A 21,884-nucleotide genomic window follows, 5' to 3' on the forward strand; every position below is an offset into this window, starting at 1 on the left:
TACAGTTTAAAATGTAAAATCATATGTCTGGATATGTAATTATTAGTTCGAAATCGTCAAATGTTTTGACGACTTATTTATTTCGTTAAATTTCAAATACAAAGAGGAACTGCCTACATGCGAAGCGGATGACGATTAAAGATCATCCTGATGTTGAAAAAGTCAGTAGTTCTTTTCGATATTGTCTTGATATAATCATAATTTAATACAATTATTTCGGAGGAAACGTTTGCTAATCCGGAAAATATTCTCAGAAAACTGAGGAATATGTAGCTCTTCGATGGATGTAGATCATCCCTTCGTACACTATTGGGAGACGCAGACTTTAAATGGCCAAAAGTTAATTTTCTTATTTCTATATGAATTACTTTTACTATAAACTTTACTTACTTAAAACTACAATTAATTTTACAGCCACAATAATTTATAGGTTATAGTTGTTTTATTATATATACATTGAGCTTTTTTCCACGTTAGTATCGGTAGGGTTCTAGACGCGTTTTTGTATGTAGTGGTAACCCCCAAGGCCTTATGCACTTAATTAACAATTGTTTATCTGAGTAATGTACTTTACTTTCATTAGAGAGCATATTTGTGTTTTACGCTTAGTTCTTGTTTCTTTCGATGCAATGTATCTTTGTAAAGTCATTATGATATTACTATATTTCTCTATCTTTATACATATTTCTTGATAAAACTACGATAGTAATCACTGCATTCTCCTTAATGCATTTACCATATCTTGAAAACAGTTAGTGTTATTTATCTACTTATACATGTTAACCAAACGTTCATGTAAATTCTGAAGAATAACACACATGCTTATAAAGCTTTCACACTATAATACAATTCCCTACAATTAAAGTATATTAACCTTTAGTGGTTTCCTCTTTCATCATCCTGTCTTGGTAATCGTCAGTATTGAATCAAAATCCAATATTCATAAAGTTTTATTCAATCATAATTATTTTTAGAAATACTAGTCAAGTTAATAACCAAGCTGTTTATTTCCAATCTGTTAAAAACTTGCTCAAAATTCTACCAATTGTCAATTTCTTCTTCAATGTATCTTATCGAGCTCATACAAATCGAAGGTGTTATTTTCGACAATGCGTCTTTTCATAAATCCAGACTTTGCATAATGAATTGATGCATTATGTTATGACTAACAAAACCTAATCGATAGTTATTCCAACGTTTACCTTTTTCCATGAACCTTTGTTGTCTTTACACTATATTTATTATCATTTTGCCATAAGCAAACGAAGGTATCATTCTGAAATATTCATGTCTCTTTTAAATATATAAATGAATAAAATTCTTTCTTAATTTTGTTATATATTTTTAAAAATTTTATTCTTTTAAAAACAATCCCTGGAAGTTCCATTAAACCCCTTCGTGGGTTATCTTTACACCACTTAAATCCTGTATTATCCAACAATGTATGAACGGACGTTCTACATCTCTCAAATAGCTGTATATCTTTTGGATCTTTGTGGAAAATACCCAGACTAACAATTTTCCCTCAAATAATTGTATTAAATTATGTTTCGATTGAAAAAACTACTTACTGTTTAGGGTAAAAATGATGTGGCTCGGTGAATGGAGGTAAATCGAAATGAAACAGTGGTGTTTACATGATGTGACCGTTATTTATTGACAATATAAAAAATGAGAAAAATACAAAGATAAAAAGGATGGCAGCGGAGTTACCTGTTGACGAGGCTTGGGCAGTCGATGGTGGCACGTCTTAACCGAACGAGGGTTGAACACTGAATGACCGAAATACCCTTCAATAATATCCCAGATAAACGTCTCGGGGTTGCCGCCAGCTATTCGGTGTCGGGTTCCAATTGGCACCCCGCCCGTGTTCAACATCTGGGATTATATTTCTGGGTATTTTGTAGACCGTTATTCCACGATGTAAAATTCGACATGCCTCAATTCGCTACAATACTCCCCTGCCAGAATTTTACATAAAATTACTTCAACAAAAATACAAAAATGTTTGCAAAAAATATCAAATACAAAAAAAAACATATACCAAACAAAATGTGCTGTGTAAAATGGTTGTGGTTGGTACGGTTGCGGTCTGGTACGGCTGTTGATATCTTCCGGTCCTACAGATACCGTTGCATCATCGTCGCTTTGGCACTTGAATGTGGTCCATCGACGACGTTGAAAACAAGCTATTCTTCAGACAGGGCTCCCGTAATCGACGCTGTGGGAGGATCGACTGTTCGACGACGTGGTAGCTTATTTTCTTCGACGACGAGACGTTAGCAATTCTGGTACTTCGGCGAAGACATAACGAGTCTACGGTGACTGCAATCGGTACCTAGCTTCTGGAGCTGCTCTGTGACTAATCCGTAGTCACATACGTTAGGTTAATTCAGACAAAACAAATAACGACGGTATCCGACCGAAGCTACCCAAAGCCTTTTAAATCAAAATATCTGCCATTATGACGGAGACGGCGAGCGAAGGAAGACATTATGATTTAAACATAGCGCCGAAAGAAATGTTTAGCCGAGACGCTGATGAACAAATGACGTAAAAATATTCCAAAAGATTGTGAAATAAAAATTTTGACAAAAAAAAATTTAAAAAAATGAATTGGAAATAATGAAATTAATCGGAATAAAATGAAAATGAACCTTGAAGGTAAAATTGAAAACGAATCGAATTAAAAATATTTAAAATTTTGAAACAAAAAAGAATATAACGGTCACGTAAAATACACCATTTTCTACGTACCCTCCATTCACGAGTCCAAACCCAATTTTGCGAAAGATCACGTCGGGGTCACCACTTTAGGGTAAAAATGATGTGGCTCGGTGAATGGAGGTAAATCGAAATGAAACAGTGGTGTTTACATGATGTGACCGTTATTTATTGACAATATAAAAAATGAGAAAAATACAAAGATAAAAAGGATGGCAGCGGAGTTACCTGTTGACGAGGCTTGGGCAGTCGATGGTGGCACGTCTTAACCGAACGAGGGTTGAACACTGAATGACCGAAATACCCTTCAATAATATCCCAGATAAACGTCTCGGGGTTGCCGCCAGCTATTCGGTGTCGGGTTCCAATTGGCACCCCGCCCGTGTTCAACATCTGGGATTATATTTCTGGGTATTTTGTAGACCGTTATTCCACGATGTAAAATTCGACATGCCTCAATTCGCTACAACTGTTTATAAATTTCGTATATTTGATATTTGAAACACCAAGATTGATTGACTCGTCATCTGTTTCGCATAAACAAGGTTTCTTTTTGGCGAATTTAAGGTTATATTGTTATTTATTTTTTGAGATATTTTAGTGACCGTGTCCGTAATATACAGTGCAGCTGCAAGGCGCAAAAAATATTTTCAATAAAAACCGCGGCGATTTCAAATTTATTAAAACAAATCGTTAAAACAACGTTTGTCGGTTTATAATCCGTAGTTATAATATTTTGGAGAGTTTTCAGATGTTGGGGCAAACGGACAACTTTTGTAGGCTCATTCCGTTACATGTTCGAACTTTTCTAAGAGCATTCTATCACTTTTTAAATAGAATAAAATGACAAGGATAATATTGTCTGACTGTAAAACGAATTTACAACTTTAGACAGACATATATTGACACTCGTGTCACTGCTATTTTGAATTGACTATATATTTGATAACATTCTTCATTCTAAAATCCGAACCAAAATAAACTGGAAGGCAAAGTTGATGGGACAACATTGTGACGTTGTCATAACCGAACTTATTTCTTGCGATGTTCTCTTTAGTTTTATTTATAACAATTTAAATTTTCTTATGGAACATGTTGTATTTAAAATAGTAGAATTTTAAGCCTTATTCCATAGAGACGACCTTAATATCGCCAAAGCCTTTGACAAAAAAGCCTTTTTTTAAAATTATTTTAATTTGTAGTCGGGTAATCACGTTAAAAATGTCGAGAGGCTAAATTTTAATTATCAACTACGAAATGTCCGAGAACATCTTGGTATGATTAGATTTTTTCAGGCAGAGAGGTCGGATAATTAGAATATACTCTGCAGACGAGTAATTAGCGCTAATTGAATCAACCGGCAACTTTTTAACAGCTTGTCCTTATAAAGCCGCTCAGTCTCTTAATTAACTGACCCCTCGACGGTTTCGCAGCCGTCAAGAGAGCGGCAGAAAAAGTTGTTTCCGGAGCTCAAAGTATGAAAAGTGGAAGGAAATAGTTAAGAAGAGATTTTTTTATCAGCCGAGGTCAAAGACAATGGGTAAGGCAAATGATTAACGTTTAAAGGCAAGTATCCACTGAACATCAAGACCGTGAATTAATTTTAAAGAATTTGCTTTTCTTTGAAAATTTCTATAAATAATTCTCAATTTGATTTGAAAATACGTTTTCATACGAAAATATACATACAATGCGGGTAACCAATGAAATGTATAAAAACAGTTAATAGTTTTTTTACAATACACATATTTTGATACAGTTATTTCAGAGAACTGTTCAGGAAGTTAGGGTATTATCTTAGAAAATTTAGATGCAGTTCTTTGAAGGGTGTAGCTCGTCGCTTCATACGTTGTTAGGGAACATTTTAAAGGAGTTATTTTATTTCAGTGCTTTGCTTTTACAATTTCTGTAAATCATAGTCAATATAATTTGAAGATTTGAATAAGAATTTGACGTGTCGTAAAGAAAAGATATCGTATTAAGAGGTTAAGAGTGGTGCACAACCAGATCTGAAGCAGAAATTCACAAAGACGTGATTTTGTTTTTGCGATTCCAAAGGAATTTTGGTCACAGATATATTTGAAACTAGTGAAACAATAAATTCAAATAATTATTACAACTTTTTGGACCAAACGACCGCAATTATGTTTAAATGTACCCGATTTAAGGACAGATGTTTATGAATTCTGTCTGAATATAATACCGAATCAGCCATAATATATGTATTATAGTTAAAATCTTCCAAAAAATTAAGAATCTTGTATTCACCGAAGAGCGTTCACCTACGAATCTGGTGGCTAATCAAGATCACCCTTGATGTTGTTCTTGAATGCTGTATTTCCGATTAAACTGATGAAATTTATAAAAACATTGAGTACTTTTTTCAGTATAAACATATTTTAATACAATTATTTCAGAGAAAACTGTTCAGTAACTTTGGGAAGTATCTTAGAAAACTTAAGAGTAGTCATTGGGCCACTCATGACAAGATGCTAATTAAAAGAGTGTAAATATAACAAAATTCGATCAAAAAAGGTTAAACTTATAATAACATTTCTTTAGGTTTTATTAGTTAGTATAATAATTTGTAATAATTCATTGCATATATATCATTCTTCATGATGAAAACGAATGGAAAAGCTTAATTTACTTTTTTAGAAATAAGCCCGAAAAAGGTACGGCCTAGATTACATAGTTGAATAATATGGACATAGAGTATTACGCCTTTCACTTTATTATTATATATTCAGTCCAATCGAACTGACTTGGGGATAGTATGACAAATACATTAGGGGGAATGGAGTGATTAGTAAAAATATGTTATAGGTTGTGTATAAGTATTATGGCCGTTCTTCAATAATATATGCATTAGATATATTATATTGTTAAAATAAAAATACTGAATCTGATAACATTACTTTTGTATAATTACTTTATTTACGTTAGTATTCTGTTATATGTTATAGTCTAAATAAACCAAAAGTAATATTTGATGGGGCACTACTGCAACGTGTTGATGTCATACATTTTGATGATAACGTGCAAGGCGAGGTATATATATGTCAATAGATGAAAATCAATCAAATAATCCATTGAATATTTTATATTGTGTGAAGGAATAGAAATGATGGTATAAACAAACATAAAATATTCTATTTATTTAATGAATATTAATGGATTTAAAAGCAAAATATTTATTCTCATATTTAGATCGATATTGATAATATATTTGATAAAATATACTCATAAAAGCTAGCCATCATGATAATTATCATGACTGGTGTTTCAATCAGTGAAAAATACCTCATTGCTCGTCAATTAAAGTTCATTAAAAAGTACATTGAAAACAGTGACGTAGAAGTTAATTCTAAATGTCTATTGTAGACTATTTTGTAATTTTAAACCGTAACAAATTAGGACAAAGACAAATAGCTTATTAATGTTAATTGGCTAGATTGCTATAGTTCATAATAAAAAAACTCTTTATAGGGTAAAACAAAAGACAGTTTACAAGAAACCAAACAACATAGGAAACGGTATGACAAACCAGAAAGGATAACAAAACTGTTATGTCGGTTATTGAATAAAGTTTTAAAAATCTAAAGCAAGACAAATAAGGGACATGATACAGTTTTACAAGCTTAATTATAGCAGACTAAAGAAGCATGTAATAAAATTAAGGAAGGTTATTTATTTCATTTTGTGCATCTCGATGTTCCAAAAGTGAACATTGTGCCACTCATGACTAGATGTTAATTGAAAAAGTGTAAATATAACAAAATTAGATGAAAAAAAAATTAAACTGATAACATTTCTTTACGTTTTATTAGTTAGTATAATAATTTGTAATAATTCATTGCAAATATATCATTGTTCATGATGAAAACACGAATGGAAAAGGGTAATTTACTTTTTTAGAAACAAGCCTGAAAAATTTACGGCCTAGATGGGGCACTATTGCAACGTGTTGATGTCATACATTTTGATGATGATGTGCAATGCGGGTTATAGATATGTCAATAGATGAAAATCAATCAAATAATCCATTGAATATTTTATATTGTGTGAAGGAATACAGATGATGGTATAAACAATTATAAAATATTGTATTTATTTAATTAATATTAATGGATTCAAAAGCAAAATATTTATTTTCATTTTTAGATAGATATTGATAATATATATGATAAAATATCATAATAAAAGCTAGTCATCATGATAGTTATCATGACTGGTGTTTCAGTCAGGGCAAAATACGCCATTTTTCAGTGACTAATCAGAAATGTGAAGGTGGCAAAAGTATTGATATATCGTTATTAAAATACTAATCAATTCGTAGAGACTTCTTTAGATAATCTATATATCTTTTGATCCTTTAATTATTATATCTGTATTTGTACTGATCTGTTGATGTTTACACTTTAGCATTGTATTGAATTATTTTATTAAGGATTTAATTTTCAAGACAGTAATGTTTCTGTATATTATTTAAATGGTATATTTCTTTTGACATGATATTTCGTAGTCCTATAAAGAAATCTATGAATATTTTAATCAAATTTAAATAGTGTCTCGTTTTCCATCGCCAAAAACTCCACGGCCAAAACAAAACAAACACATAAACTTTTATTTATTTCCTTTTTTCCTCTCCGGTCGGGTTTCTTTTCAGCTTTCCCCGAATGTTGTTGATACAAACTGGAAGAAACAGGTCGAAATATTAAATTGAGAAAGTTTAGGATCCAGTTTGTTATTCGATAGTTTTTCTTCCTTTTTTCCTGTATACCTACTAATAAATTTTTGTTGTCTGACGTAGTGGGAAATAATATTTTATATATCCTATTGTTTTTTTTTAAGATACAGGCCTCTGACAAAAGAACAAGGTCCAAAAATAAACCAAACTGTTATAGTTTTTCATGAAAAAGTTAATTTTGTAATGTATATTTTATTTTAATCTTTACCATAACCAAATTTAATTAAAAATAATCAGAGAGAGAGGAAATTACATTAAATTTTTACTGAATATAATTAGAGAATTTGTTATTTTAAATTGATTTTGGAAAGGGAATGCGTAATGAACGTTACAGTTCACCCTTTCCTCTCTTTCTGCATTATGTATCAACACAGATCATCTTTCAGACAACTGAAAGAGATCAAAGAAAGAGTGGCGATTAAAAGATCGTTTTAAAATGTGTAGGTGTGAAATGGATTTTTACTTACCCCAACCTATAGCCAGGTAGACGCGTAATTTAAAGCTTTCCCTTGTCAGTGTTCTCACAACCAGAATGTATAAATAGAGACCTGTAATTTGATAAAATATTAAATCAATACAATTTTAAAAGAACAAATAATATTTTTTAAAAAGTAATACAAAATGTTGGAAAAAAGAAAGTTTAAGGTTTATATTTAAAGAAAATATTTTTTTATCGATTATCACTATATGTCTGTCTAAACTTGTAAATTCGTTTTACATCAGACAATATTGTCCTTATCACTTTATTCTATTTAAAAAGAGATAGAATGCTATTAGAGAAGTTCAAACATGTAACGGAATGAGCCTGCAAAAGTTGCCCGTTTGCAAACGTCTGAAAATTCTTTAAAATATTATAACTACAGGTTATGAACCGGCAAACGTTGTTTTAACTCTTTGTTTTAATGAATTTAAAATTGCCGCAGTTTTTATTGAAAATATTTTTTTGCGCCTTGCAGCTGCACTGTATATTAGTACAGACACGGTCACTAAAATATCTCAAAAATAAAAAACAACATAACCTTAAATTCGCCAAAAAGAAATCGTGTTTATGCGAAACAGGTGACGAATCAAGATCAGCTTGGTGTTTCAGAGATCAAATATGATACGAAATGTATGAAACAGTAAGTAGTTTCTTCAATCGAAACATAACTTAATACAATTATTTCAGAAAAAATTGTTAATATGGAAAGTATACATAAAAATACAAAAGATATACAGCTATTTGAGAGATGTAGGACATCCGTTCATACATTGTTGGATAATATAGGATTTAAGTGGTGTAAAGATAAACCACGAAGGGGTTTAATGGAATTTCCTGAAATTGGTTTTAAAAGAATACAATTTTTAAAAACATGTAACAAAACAAGGAGGAAATATATCAATTTATATATTTAAATGAGATATGAATATTTCAGAATGTATATTGGGTTGCTCATGGCAAGATGATAATAAATATAGTGTAAAGACAACAAAAGTAGATGGAAAAAGGTAAATGTTGGAATAACTATCGATTAGGTTATGTTAGTCATAACATTTATTCAATAGACATTAGACATATAGTTCTTCATGCTGGAAATAGGAATGGTTTTATTCCTGGTACAGAATTAGTGTTTCTCCAAGTCCAAGGGCGACTACCATGAAGAAATTAACCATAAGTTATCTAATGCAGTAGTTTGAAAATCAGCTCTTAAAGAACTTGGAGTTATTGTTATGTACAATGCACCATATATATCACTATATATGTACGGGATATGTATGAGGAGAGAAATAACACTAACTGTTTTGCAGATATGGCAAATGCATTAAGGTGGAGTAGGATATTCAAACCAGAACTGTCTGGATTTATGGAAAGAGGCAATGTTGAAAATAGCACCTTCGGTTTGTGTGAGCTCGATCACACACATTGCAGAAGAAATTGACAAATTGTGGAATCTTGGGCGAGTTTTTGATATATTGGAAATAAACACCTTAGTTATTCACTTGATTGAATGCTGACGATTATCAAGACAGGGTGATAAAAGAGGAAACCACTAAAGGTCAGTATACAATTAATATACTTTGTTTGTACGGAATTGTATTATAGAGTGTGAAAGTTTTATAAGAATGTGTGTTATTGTTCGGAATATACATGAATGTTTGGTTAACATGTATGAAAAGAGAAATAACACTAACTGTTTTGCAGGTATGGCAAATGCATTAAGGAGAATGTAGTGATTAAATGTAGTTTTATCAAGAAAGATGTATACAGATAGTAACAGCACAAACTAAAGAGAAATATAGTAATATCATAATGATTTTACAAGGACACATTGCGTCGAAAGAAACAAGAACTAAATGTAAAACATAAATTGCAACCTAATTAAAGTAAAATACATAACTCAGATATACAATTAATAATTATGTGGATTCGGCCTTCGGGGATACCACTACATACAAAAACACGCCTAGAACCGAACCGATACTGGTGTGGAAAAAAGCTCAATGTGTACATAATAAAACAGCTCTAATTTATAAATTATTGCGACTGTAAAATTATTTGTAAGCTCTTCGATAATAAATGCATAAAATAGATGTATACATATACATTTAAATGATTTCACAAAAACGCTTCAACAATAATTAAATATATATTATATATATGGTAAATTAAAAGAAAGAAATCTGTCGAATTTTAAACCAAAAGCTCCAGACCTACTTTACTTTTCAGTTGGCGGCAGAAGCCGAACTGAAGTGAGCAATTTTAGGAGTAAATCGAAATTTAAAATGCCATAGCAAACTGCATCGGAATATGGAACGGAGCCGAGATGAGAAAGAGGGTGGAAGGGTTGAGCGGGCGAGAGGGGAAATGGCGTTATGATTAAAGCAGTAACAGTCACTGGCTCGAATGAGAACGCTATATTTTAATAAATAATGCAGCAGGTTCGGTAATTCCCTGGCTTTGAACTTGAAGAAATATAACACCAAGCAGGAAATTACATTATATATATATATATATATATATATATATATATATATATATATATATATATATATATATATATATATATATATCTATATATATTAATTAATTATTAGTTGAAGCATTTTTGTGGGATCATTTAAATTAATATCTAACAGGCCTGTATGTCACTGCATACCATCAAAGGTAACAATACTAAGCCAACTGAAAAATTTCAATATTTCCGAAATACAATGCCGGACAGAAAAATGGCACATCAAAATGAATAGAGATAAATCACTGCATATTTATTTCACCAACAAAAGAATGAAGCTTAAGCCAGTGTATATAAACTAGCAAGTAGTCCGTATGTAAATACAGCCAAATAACTTGATATCGCCCTTGATGTTAAACTTAAGTGGAAGTCACATGTTAAGAAAAACATTGAAGAACTGGTGCCGAAGTATAAAAAATACACTGGTAAGTAGGTAGATATTTAGCTGTGTCAGTATATAATCAGCTTTTGCTTTACCGGCAAGTCTTGAAACTTGTGTGGACTTATAGTGTTCGACTATGGCGTTGTACTAGCCAAAGCAATAAAAGTATTGTAAAAATATTTCAAAACAAGATACTGCGAGGTATTGCATAACAGGACAATCTGAATAACAGGACCTGAAGGAAGAAGCTGTCGATAAGGTTATCAAGGACTATGCTCAAAAATATGAACAGAGCACACCAATATTGAGATTCAGTGTTAATTCAGTGAACTTATTTACTGAATTAACATCACAGTCACACATTATTACAAAATTCATTGAAATGTACATTGAAAATAGTGACGTAGACGTTAATTCAAATGTCTGCCGTAGACTACTTTGTAATTTGGAAATGTAACAAATTAGGACAACGACAAATAACTAATTAATGTTAATTCGCTAGTTTGATATTGTACATAATAAAAAAACTTTTTATAGGATATAAAAGAAGACAAGTTTAGACAAGTTTTGCAAGCTTAATTAAGACAGACTCTTAGGTAAGAGCCATATAAATTATGCAAATACTAAAAAGAAGACAACTTTGTAATTTTAAAACAGATTAGGACAAAGACAAATAACTTATTAATGTTAGTTTGCTAGATTGCTATAGTAGATAATAAAAAATCTGTATGGGATATAACAGGAGATAGCTTACAAGAACCAAACAACATAGAAAATGGTATTATTCATGACAAACCAGAAATGATAACAAAAATGTTATGCTGGTCATTGAATAGAACTTAAAAAATTTAAAGCAAGACAAATAAGAGGCATGGCAAAGTGTTATAAGTTTAATTAAGGCAGACTCTGAGGTCAGAGCCATATAAATTATAAAAATACCAAAAAGAAGACTACTTTTTTAAATCGTAAAACAAATTAGGACAACGACAAATAGCTTATTAATGTTAATTTGCTAGTTTGTTATGGTACATAAAAAAACTTTTTACAGGATATAAAAGAAGACAAGTTTAGCAAGTTTTACAAGCTTATTTAACACAGACCCTTAGGTTAGAGCCATATAAATTATACAAATACTAAAAAGAAGACTACTTTATAATTTTAAATCGCAAAACAAATTAGGACAAAGACAAATAACTTATTAATGTTATTTTGCTATATTGCTATAGTAGATAATAAAAAATCTGTATGGGATATAACAGGAGATAGCTTACAAGAAACCAAACAACACAGAAAACGGTATTATTCATGACAAACCAGAAGGGATAACAAAACTGTTATGTTGGTCATTGAATAGAGCTCAAGAAATATAAAGCAAGACAAATAAGGGGCATGGCAAAGTGTTACAAGCTTAATTAAGATAGACTCTGAGGTTAGAGCCATATAAATTATACAAATACCAAAGAGAAGACTACTTTGTAATTTTAAATCGTAAAACAAATTAGGACAACATGTACTAAAAAGAAGAATGTTGCTATAGAAGATAATAAGAAGAAGAATCCTTTATTCTAGTATATCGATGGAACGTCACAAAAATAATAATCATTCGTTTTAAATAAAAATAAACAAACACGCATATATATATATATATATATATATATATATATATATATATATATATATATATATATATATATATATAAAGGAAACGTACAGAACAATAATATTTATTTTCGAAATGTAAGCAGCCTCACTGCAGTCTCTCACGACAATATCTTTTACAAACTCGAGACCTTCTCTGTTTTTGTTTTCTTTTATTCGATTCTTGGCGAAACATACGCCCTGAATATTTATTCTGATAGAAAAGCCTGTCCGGAATTCAAACAAAACTTGTTTCCTTCGAAATCATTGAATACAGGCTATACGGAATGTTGAAACGTAATTTGCGACGATATTCAAATATCCTTAGTTTTATAAATAAATATTGTGTTTGTGTGGATAAAACTATTACTGTTTTGAGTAGTGTACTACTTTTTAAATTTCTTTAGTAGTATAATTAAAAAGACTTGCGCCTCAGCACTGGCCTGTATAGGCTGGAGAATGCATGTCTTAATATTATATTTAGGTTTAAATCATTCTTTATCAAAATACACCTATAGTCCATTAAAAGTTATTTTGTGTATATGTCATTTAAATTTGTGACATCACAATTTCGCAATGTTGCCGATTGAACTCTGAGTTTTAGTTCAGTTTGCCTTTGACAGACAATAAAATTCTAGTTATATAAATTCTAGTTCATAGGTTAGAGTTATAACCTCTTATTACTATAGGTTTCAAGAATTTTGCATTCGTGTGACAACCGGACGACTTTGACAGGTTCATTCGTTTACGCGTTTGAACTAATTAGACAGAATTGTCTCTCTTTTCAACTAGAATAAAATGGGAAGGAAAATATTGTCTGATTCTAAAATGAATTTACAAATTGCGGCAGGCAATATATTAAACATCTTCATGACGACGTATGCACAAACAAAATTTGAATAGACTATACATATTATTGTTACTCGAATTTAAGAGAAAACTATATATATATATATATATATATATATATATATATATATATATATATATATATATAATAATAAATTATTTATAAAGACACTGTATCAATGATATATTACAATATATATTTTAAGAAATTGTCTTACCTTCTACGAACATCCAAAAAAAGGTCGTAATGTGGAAATAATGGAGAAGGGTAACGAGGAACACGCACATTATTGCCATCTGTTCCCTAAAATTTACCTGTAAATGGAAAAACAGTATTATATATAGATTCGATGTCGCAAATAAATGTGTTCATCCAGGACACATTTTGTGTTCCAGAAGTGCGCGTTTGAAAATATTGATGATAGCCGAAGCTAAAAGCCTTTTTGTCTCAGTCATCTGGAGAGTTGGTGGAATAGTATATTTATTTTGAGATTTGGTGAGCTGTATACCGCAGAACTAAAAGCTATTGTTCTCGGTTCGTCTGAAATTGTCAGATAAATAGAAAATATGGTTGTCGTATTATAAATATAACCCATATACTGGGTTATATTAATAATATTAAGCGTTGTTTTCAGCTGGCTATGTTTATTAATAAATTTATTTAAAATGAAATTGAAAAAACTATTGTTTGTTCTATTATTTTTTTCCATTTTCACGCAACATATAACACAAATAAATCATGTTAAAAATCAATGACAACTGTTAGAATATAGGCATTTACTATCTATGGTATGGTGAATGAAAAAAAAAATCCACAAAAGCAAAAGCAAAAAAGAACTAAAGAGGAAATAAGACAGAAATTGGTCACAGGGAAAAAATATATGCAGGAATAGGAAAAAGTCGATGAAAGTAGGAACATAGGACAACATAAAAGCAATGCTTCAATGAAAAATGTGAAACAGATATAAAGAAAAAATGATGGCGATGAAGAATACAAAGTTATCAGTGTGGATTCGTTAGATAAAACTCTAAAAGGATAATAAAATAACAATAAATAAAAATTAATAATAATATATCAAGAAATAAAAACTGAAATGTTGTATATGAAGAGGAGGCAATTGAAGGAATGGAAAGAGAATATCAGTTAAATTACAAAATCTAATGAAGATGGTACTAGCCCAAAATAATACTAGTATAATAAAACCAAAATAAAGTTAAGAATTTACCATTAATGGAAAAGAAAAATTTTCATATAATAGAACATACAATAATAACACAATAAAATTAGAAGGTGGATAAGAATCCTGTATCGTTGACCTAATTGTAATAGTTAAAACCAATAATTAATATCAGAAAGACAAAAACTGACAGCTGAAATTGTATTAACAAAGAGAATGGTTAAGAAAAGGTAAAACAGTTTAAGTATCTAGAAAGTATGGTGTTAGAATATGGAGAAAGGGAGATAGAAATAAGAGATGAAATTATAAAAACCAGCAAAATATTCTGTGCAGTTTAAATATTATTGTAAAGTAAACATACATTAAAAATTGCAAAAGGAAGTATATTAAACGCTAGTGGAATTAACAAAAGTGTATAGTAAAGAAACAATAACAATAATAAAAACGAACGACAAAAAATCGAAGAAAAAATAAGAATAGAGAAAATTAAGTTAAGAAGAACAATAAAAGTTAGTACATATTAAAAATATATTGGAGAATAAATTGAAATAGATATAGTTTGGAAAATAAAGCATCAGACAGTACAGCAGAGAGAATATATATTGAGAAGCGACAAGAAAGGTATTACAAATAAAAGGAAAAAAAATACGAGGGAATAATAAATATAATCTGTAATTTTCAGAAAAATTCACCTTGTAGTAGTTGGGGAAGAGTCGTTCTGAATAGTTTTTAAAAGGAGTAATTAAATAAAAAAACCATTTAGGTAGAATTACATAAGATAAGTAAAAAAAAAAACACAAATAGACAGTACAATATCTTTCCATATATATACCCACAATAGGTGAATAGACGTCACAAAGTTCATCGAGTTCAACCGTCAAAGGTTTACAACCACGCAGGTTACCAGCATGATGAAGAGTTTTTCATCCTGCGGCGAATCGATATCACTTAAAATCATTATTACGAATTGTATAGCAATAATATAATGAATTTCTGGTAGGCATTCGGCATGATTAATAATAGCGGAAGTAATTTTCGTGCCTGAACTTTAAATCTGGGAAATTGGATCGCGTCCGATCGCCTATACACGAAATCGTTAGTCGTATTTATTGCGGTAATTTTGCGGTCTTGAGGGGAGTCGATGGAATGGTGGATGCGCCATTCGTTGTTCTTGCGAGGGCGAGTTAGAAATCCTAATAATAAAGTAATCTATTAGAGATGACGTTGAATATATAGCAGACATTACTGTTGGTAACCTGTTGCTGTGGAATTATCATGATCTCGCAAGTAACACGATTGACAACTAACAGGTCAATTGAAAAGTCCCCGGCCTACTATAGTAAAACATATTTTTTTGGCAAAATTAGTATTTTTTATTCAACATAATTCCCTTCAAGGGTGATACACAGATTATAGCGACCCTCTAACTTTTTGATGCTATTTTTATACTACGATTTGTCCTTTTTTTTCATAATAGGCCTCAGTTTCGGCGATCACCTCTTCATTTGATGAACATTTCTTCCCAACGAGCATTCTTTTGAGATCTGAGAACAGGATATAGTCGTTGGGGGCCAGATCTGGAGAACACGGTGGATGAGGAAGCCATTCGAAGCACAATTCATGGATTTTGACATCGTTTTCACTGACTTGTGACACGCTGCAATGTCTTGGAGAGGCAGCACTTTATTTCTCTTCATATGGGGCCGTATTTCGTCCTCCAAACGGTCCAATAACGCTATATAATAGTCGTTGTTGATGGTCCTTCCTTTTTCAAGATAGTCAGTGAAAATTATTCCATATGCATCCCAAAATACAGACGCCATAACCTTGCCAGCCGACTGTTGCGTTTTCGCAAGTTTTGGAACGGGTTCGTCGTGTGCAGTCCACTCGGATTAAATTTCGGAGTGAAATGATGGAGCCATGCTTCATCCATTGTCACATATCGAGGCAAAAACAAGTTTATTACGCTTAATCATCTTCAAACACTGCTCCGATTCATCAACTCGTTGTTGTTTTTTGTCAAAAGTGAGCTCGCGCGGCACCCACTTTGCACAGGGATTTCTCATACCCAAATATTCGTGAATGATATGATGTACACGTGATATATTTAGAGTATCTGTTATTTCATTCAATTTCAATTTACGGTCATTCAAAATCATTTTGTGGATTTTTTAAATGTTTTCGTCGGTAACAACTTCTTTTGGGCGTCTACTGCGTTCACCGTCTTCGGTGCTCATTTCACCAGGTTTCAACTTAGTATACCAATCCTTGATGGTTGATTTTCCTGAGGCAGTGTCCGGAAACTCGGCATCAAGCCAAGTTTTTGCTTCAACTGTATTTTTTACCTTCAAAAAGCAATATTTTATCAACACGCAAAATTCTATTTTATCCGTTATTTTTTCACAATAACAAAAGTTGCTTCACTCAAAATGCTATAATTTACAAACTAATGATCCGAGAGCTTCCAAATTTATACACTCATATTTTGAGGTTTAGGGCTAACTAAAAAATGCATGAATTTAATTCTAGTAGCGCCATCTATGTGTCAGGCCGAGGATTATTCAATTGACCTGTTATCTATTTGAAATAATAAAACTTTTACTTGGATCTTATAGAAAGTTCACCAGAAGGTTTGTCAGGTAAAATGCATCTACTCAAAGTTAGTGTCTGATGCCAATTTTAGGCGGAAGAAATAGCTGATGCATTGTACTTCCTCATTCATCAACGTCCAGTACTACAGAATGATGATTATTGATTTAATTTAACCCAAACTTAATGAAATGTATGTGTGTGATACGTGGTCTCAAAAGGATGGTACTAGGTGGGCTTTACTATGACTATTCCTTATGAACGCTTTGAAGGTATAATTTTCTGCCGTAGAGGTGACCCTCAAATTGACCACCGAGTTTGTGCGATTTAACTTTAGCAAATAATAAACTATGTTTTTAACTGTTTATTGACTTCATTCGCTATTTTTAATTATCACACATTAAGCTTAAAATTATACTATTCAACAAGACAATTCTGTTGTTCATTCCGCGAAGCTCTTTAAAGACTATTTTTCAGACCCTGATTCTAATATTACTGAAAATTGTTGGGGTAAGTTAGCACATAATGTGTACTCAAATGACAACTAACAACAACTAATTTTATCCAAGATGAGTGCAAAAATGTAGATCAATATAATGCTAAAAACCTGAAGAAACTGATTGACACTGTAAAAATTGATGGTGCTGTGACTGTTACTGAAATAAATATTAAAAATGTTAATCAATTCTATTTTTATACCTAGCTGTGCTATAGTTTTGTCGTACAATTCGAGTGGCACGATGTTACGCAGAAGCTATAAGTAAACAACAGATTTATTCTTGTAATGTTTGCATGAATACCATGACTAACTGTCCGTTATGGCAGAATCTTAAAGCAAATACTTTATTTTTACTAAGAGTCGTAATTAAAAAGCGTCTAGTGTGCTAAAATTTAGTCGCTGAGATCATGGAGGGCAAGTGAGAGCGAAATTAACATCTCTAAACAAACTTAATTCACAAAACAAATCTTTACGATCAATCCCAATCCCATCTCTGTTCGACACCGCCACGAAATATCGAACTCGCCGAAAACATAATCCTATTTTCGGGATAATGAAATTTTAATGTGTTCAGTTTATACAGAACAAACAACCGGCCCGTCATATTTAATGAAATTATGTTCGATCACTTCAGGGTGGTCTCGGGGGGCCGCGGAGGCCCGAGAAGAAAAAAAAACAGCGAAGCGCTTAAAAACTTTACAAAAATAATGCCTCGAGTGGGATTACTCGATTAAAAGTTTCTCCAAGTATCCGCCACGGTAATTAGTTTTTAGTTATGAGAGGACGATATAAAAGTTAAAACGTCGTTAAGAGCCGACCGACTAAGTGAAATTATTTCATAGACAAACTACGAACTGTAATGGCGTTTCCAGCTTTTGTTCTGCCGCTGCGAGTAGCAGTTTGTTGCGCCGCGGGAGGGAGAAGTGGGCGAGGTTGGTTCGGGGAAGAATTTATTTTTGATTGCTGCCGGAGTAAACGTAAGTTCCGAACGGATATTTGGGGTATTATTAGGAAACTGAGAGTTTTATATCTAGAGTTTCGAGATAAAATGAACATTAGTATTTATTTAGGCTTCCAAGTTAATTTCGTCTCTTTCAAAGTGATCTTGTATACAATGTTAGTATTTAGAGTAAGTTTTAGCCATTCAGTCAACGAAAAAGACGACCCTCAAGCAGCTTGTTAGATTTTTCTCTGTAGAATTATATAAATTGAATTATGTAAAATTTGAGAACCAATACTACGTGAAAAGAGATATAATCATGACGAAAACTCATCGAAAACTCACGAGATTCATCAAACCAATACCAGCAAGTACTCAAATAGCGCTGGTATGCACCAAAAAAGCTGTTTGTGTATTTTGATCCAATTTATATGTATTTTCTTACGCCGATAATGAAAATAATATGGAAAACATTCCAGGACATCAGGATTATTTAAAATTAATTTAAGATTCAATACGATACTGCATCTTTTCAAAAATTCGCCAAAAAATTCACAGATTTCCTGATTCCTTTTTTGTAGGTCATTTCGTACACCCGAAAGAAACCTACAAGAACAAGATTGGCATACTTTAAAGGTATTCTGCATGGTGCCTGGTCATCAAGCTGGGTTTACCAAATCCTTTTGCTTTTATTGTCTATGCGATAGCAGATATCGAGTAAATCATTGCATCAAGAAGAGTTGACCACCTAAAGAGCTAAAGGTTAGTAAAAAGAAGTCCTCCAAGAAATATTGTTACCTCCATATAAAAGGCTTTCGCTCTGTTGGTTCATTACTGCACATAAAGTTGGGTTGATGAAGGACAGAGTAAAATCATTTCCCAAATAGAGAGTTTGCTTTAAATACATAGATTAAAAGTTTGAAGGCTTTTAAAAAGCAAATGTAAAGGAAGGTATGTCTGTCGGACTAAACTTTAGACGGCCTATGACCCCATAATTCATCACGACCGTAATGGATCCTCAAAAAGGAGGGTGGATTGTTTCATGGAGTACATAGAGAAAATATCAGAAAAAAAGATGCATGCAGTCCATGCTTTAGGTTGCCTAATGCGCCTAAGAGATCTTTTTCTTTTCCATTTTATTTTAATTCTATTTATTTCCACTTCGACAATTTTCCAGTAAATTTGTAAAATATAAGTGAAAAATAAGGGTAACAATTTCAGTAGGACATTAATGAGATGTTTCTATACAGAACTTGTTTAACATAGTTACCCAAATTGTTAAGAAAACGTGTTACAAAAATTACAAAAATGAAGTCAGTTTCACCCAAAACATAAGCAACTTAGAGTTTATTTTGCAGTCCTGTCAATTTCATAATTGTTTGGCTAAGCTTAACATTTCCGTACATTCTCATTGATCTTACTATTTTTTGATCGCAGTAGTAAGACCAACATGTTCCTTTGATTTTTGTCAATGATTAAAATATGACTTAATTTTGACAATCATGTTTTCAGTAGGTTCGATGGTCTTTATATTACAAAATTCATTCGTAAGTCAGACGGTAATAATATAATAGGATTAAAGAGTATATAAAAGAACTTATAAGAGATTGAAGAAGTACTTAAACAAAAGTAATATTAATTTATAGATATAATGGGTGGCAAGAAAAAGCAAAACATATTGTAAAATCACACGATGATATAACCAAATGCTTAAGTAATAAATGGAGAAGAAATATTCAAGGATATAATCATAACCGTAAAAATAAGTAGGAACCTAAAACTACAGAGAACTGTGGAACTTAAGCGTTGGAATTTTGGTTGGAAGCGAGAAACCGAAAATCTAGAGTGCCATAGTTTGTGTTGTAACTTTGAAGCCCTTTTCAAAGCTGATTTCTTTGAAACAATGTATTGTATTTTGGTTTGAGGATATTTTTTTCCATATTTTAATCATTATTTAATTTTAATCATCAATAACATCTATTATATTTTATTTCACGACCTTTCGTTCTTATTTGGTAAAAGCATAATGTTCAAATATGTGAATTTAAAGATATCCCTTAGGAAAAACCGAAATTATTTTTTCCTCAATCTTATATTACGCCTTTATATTCTGTTTAGCGTAACTAAAATATATTTTGTGTTACTTAATTTATTGCCTGATCGAAGATAATATCCTGATTCCGTCAAAAATAATCATGGCATCGATTGAATTTTCCAAAATCCCCCACAAACCGAGAATAATGTTTTTTCGCGAGTATTCGATTAAAACTTGGTGGAAATGGGAAATTCTTCGGCTTTTCTCCGCTCCTTCTCTCTCCAACGTCAATTAATTTTTAGTTACGAGACAATATAAGAATTAGTCTGCGGCCATTAGAAACGCAGTTCCTTCTGGAGACCGAACAAGTTTATTAAATTAATTTAAATTGTAAGAGATCTGTATATTGTACCTTTGTCTACAAATATTATCTCTTTTCTTGTCTGTGTATACAATTAAAGTATGTTTCATGGAAATAATGTACACCAAGTGAAGGAAAAACATTTCACCTCTCGAAAAAATTAAACAGCCTTAATATAACAATTTTGGAGCAAAAGAAATGGGAATATCTGTTAACTGCTTTATTCGAATCGTAAAATTACAATATTATATTTAAATGGCTTTTTCTTAAATTCATTTGAAATATATCTGTCTGTTTTCTGGACAGTATTTATTTAAATTTTCTTATAAGTCAGAATCACATCATAACTCAGTAAATGAAGAAATTTATATACTTACTCCTATCAGAAATATAATCCATGTGACGTAGGTCAAAAGATATGACCACATAAGGTTCATGTGTATGATATTCCTTAAACATCTGAGCTCTCTGAAACAAATGATAAACAGTAATAAATAGTGGTGCATTATCATAATAGTAAAAGAATCAATATATGTAGTACGTTGCCAGTAATAAGCTTTTTATAATTTTTAACGTATAGGAACTGTTTTTGTTAGCTACTTTTGGTTAATGAAAATAGGTGGATGTTTATGTGACTCAAACTTTGCTAATACTGTACTGAGTACATGATCTGAGTCATCTTTACCTCGTATTTTGCACAAAACCCTTAAGCTGAAGCCTCATAAAATTAAACTGGCGCAAGAATTGATGTCCCTGGAATAAGCTCAAGGTTTATCTTCGTAAATCAGGATAATGAACTCTTTTCAACGAAGATTTAGTCTTTTGTTAAAAACATATTTGTCAGCGCGATGATTTATATATGCATATTGTGTTTAAGACATAAAATAATGGCCGAATTTAATTGCTATTTTGGTACATGCAAATTGCACGTCTGCAAAATTATTCA

General features: G+C 31.5%; 1 protein-coding gene across 2 annotated transcripts in view; it reads right to left on the reverse strand.

Moving 5' to 3' along the window:
* LOC143199628 (diuretic hormone receptor) overlaps positions 1-21,884 on the reverse strand; it is a 131,735-nt gene that overhangs the window by 86,755 nt on the left and 23,096 nt on the right. For both annotated transcript variants that reach the window (XM_076409574.1, XM_076409573.1), the window contains exons 4-6: positions 21,316-21,406; positions 13,555-13,651; positions 7,942-8,022 (exon numbers count right to left, since the gene is read on the reverse strand). In XM_076409574.1, the coding sequence (XP_076265689.1) occupies positions 7,942-8,022; positions 13,555-13,651; positions 21,316-21,406 (269 nt within the window). The remainder of the gene's footprint in view (positions 1-7,941; positions 8,023-13,554; positions 13,652-21,315; positions 21,407-21,884) is intronic.

This window comes from Rhynchophorus ferrugineus, unplaced genomic scaffold (assembly GCF_030347505.1).
Source record: "Rhynchophorus ferrugineus isolate W39M unplaced genomic scaffold, kcgeb_rfMv2 rfM7, whole genome shotgun sequence".
Classification (NCBI taxonomy): Eukaryota; Metazoa; Arthropoda; class Insecta; order Coleoptera; family Curculionidae; genus Rhynchophorus; species Rhynchophorus ferrugineus.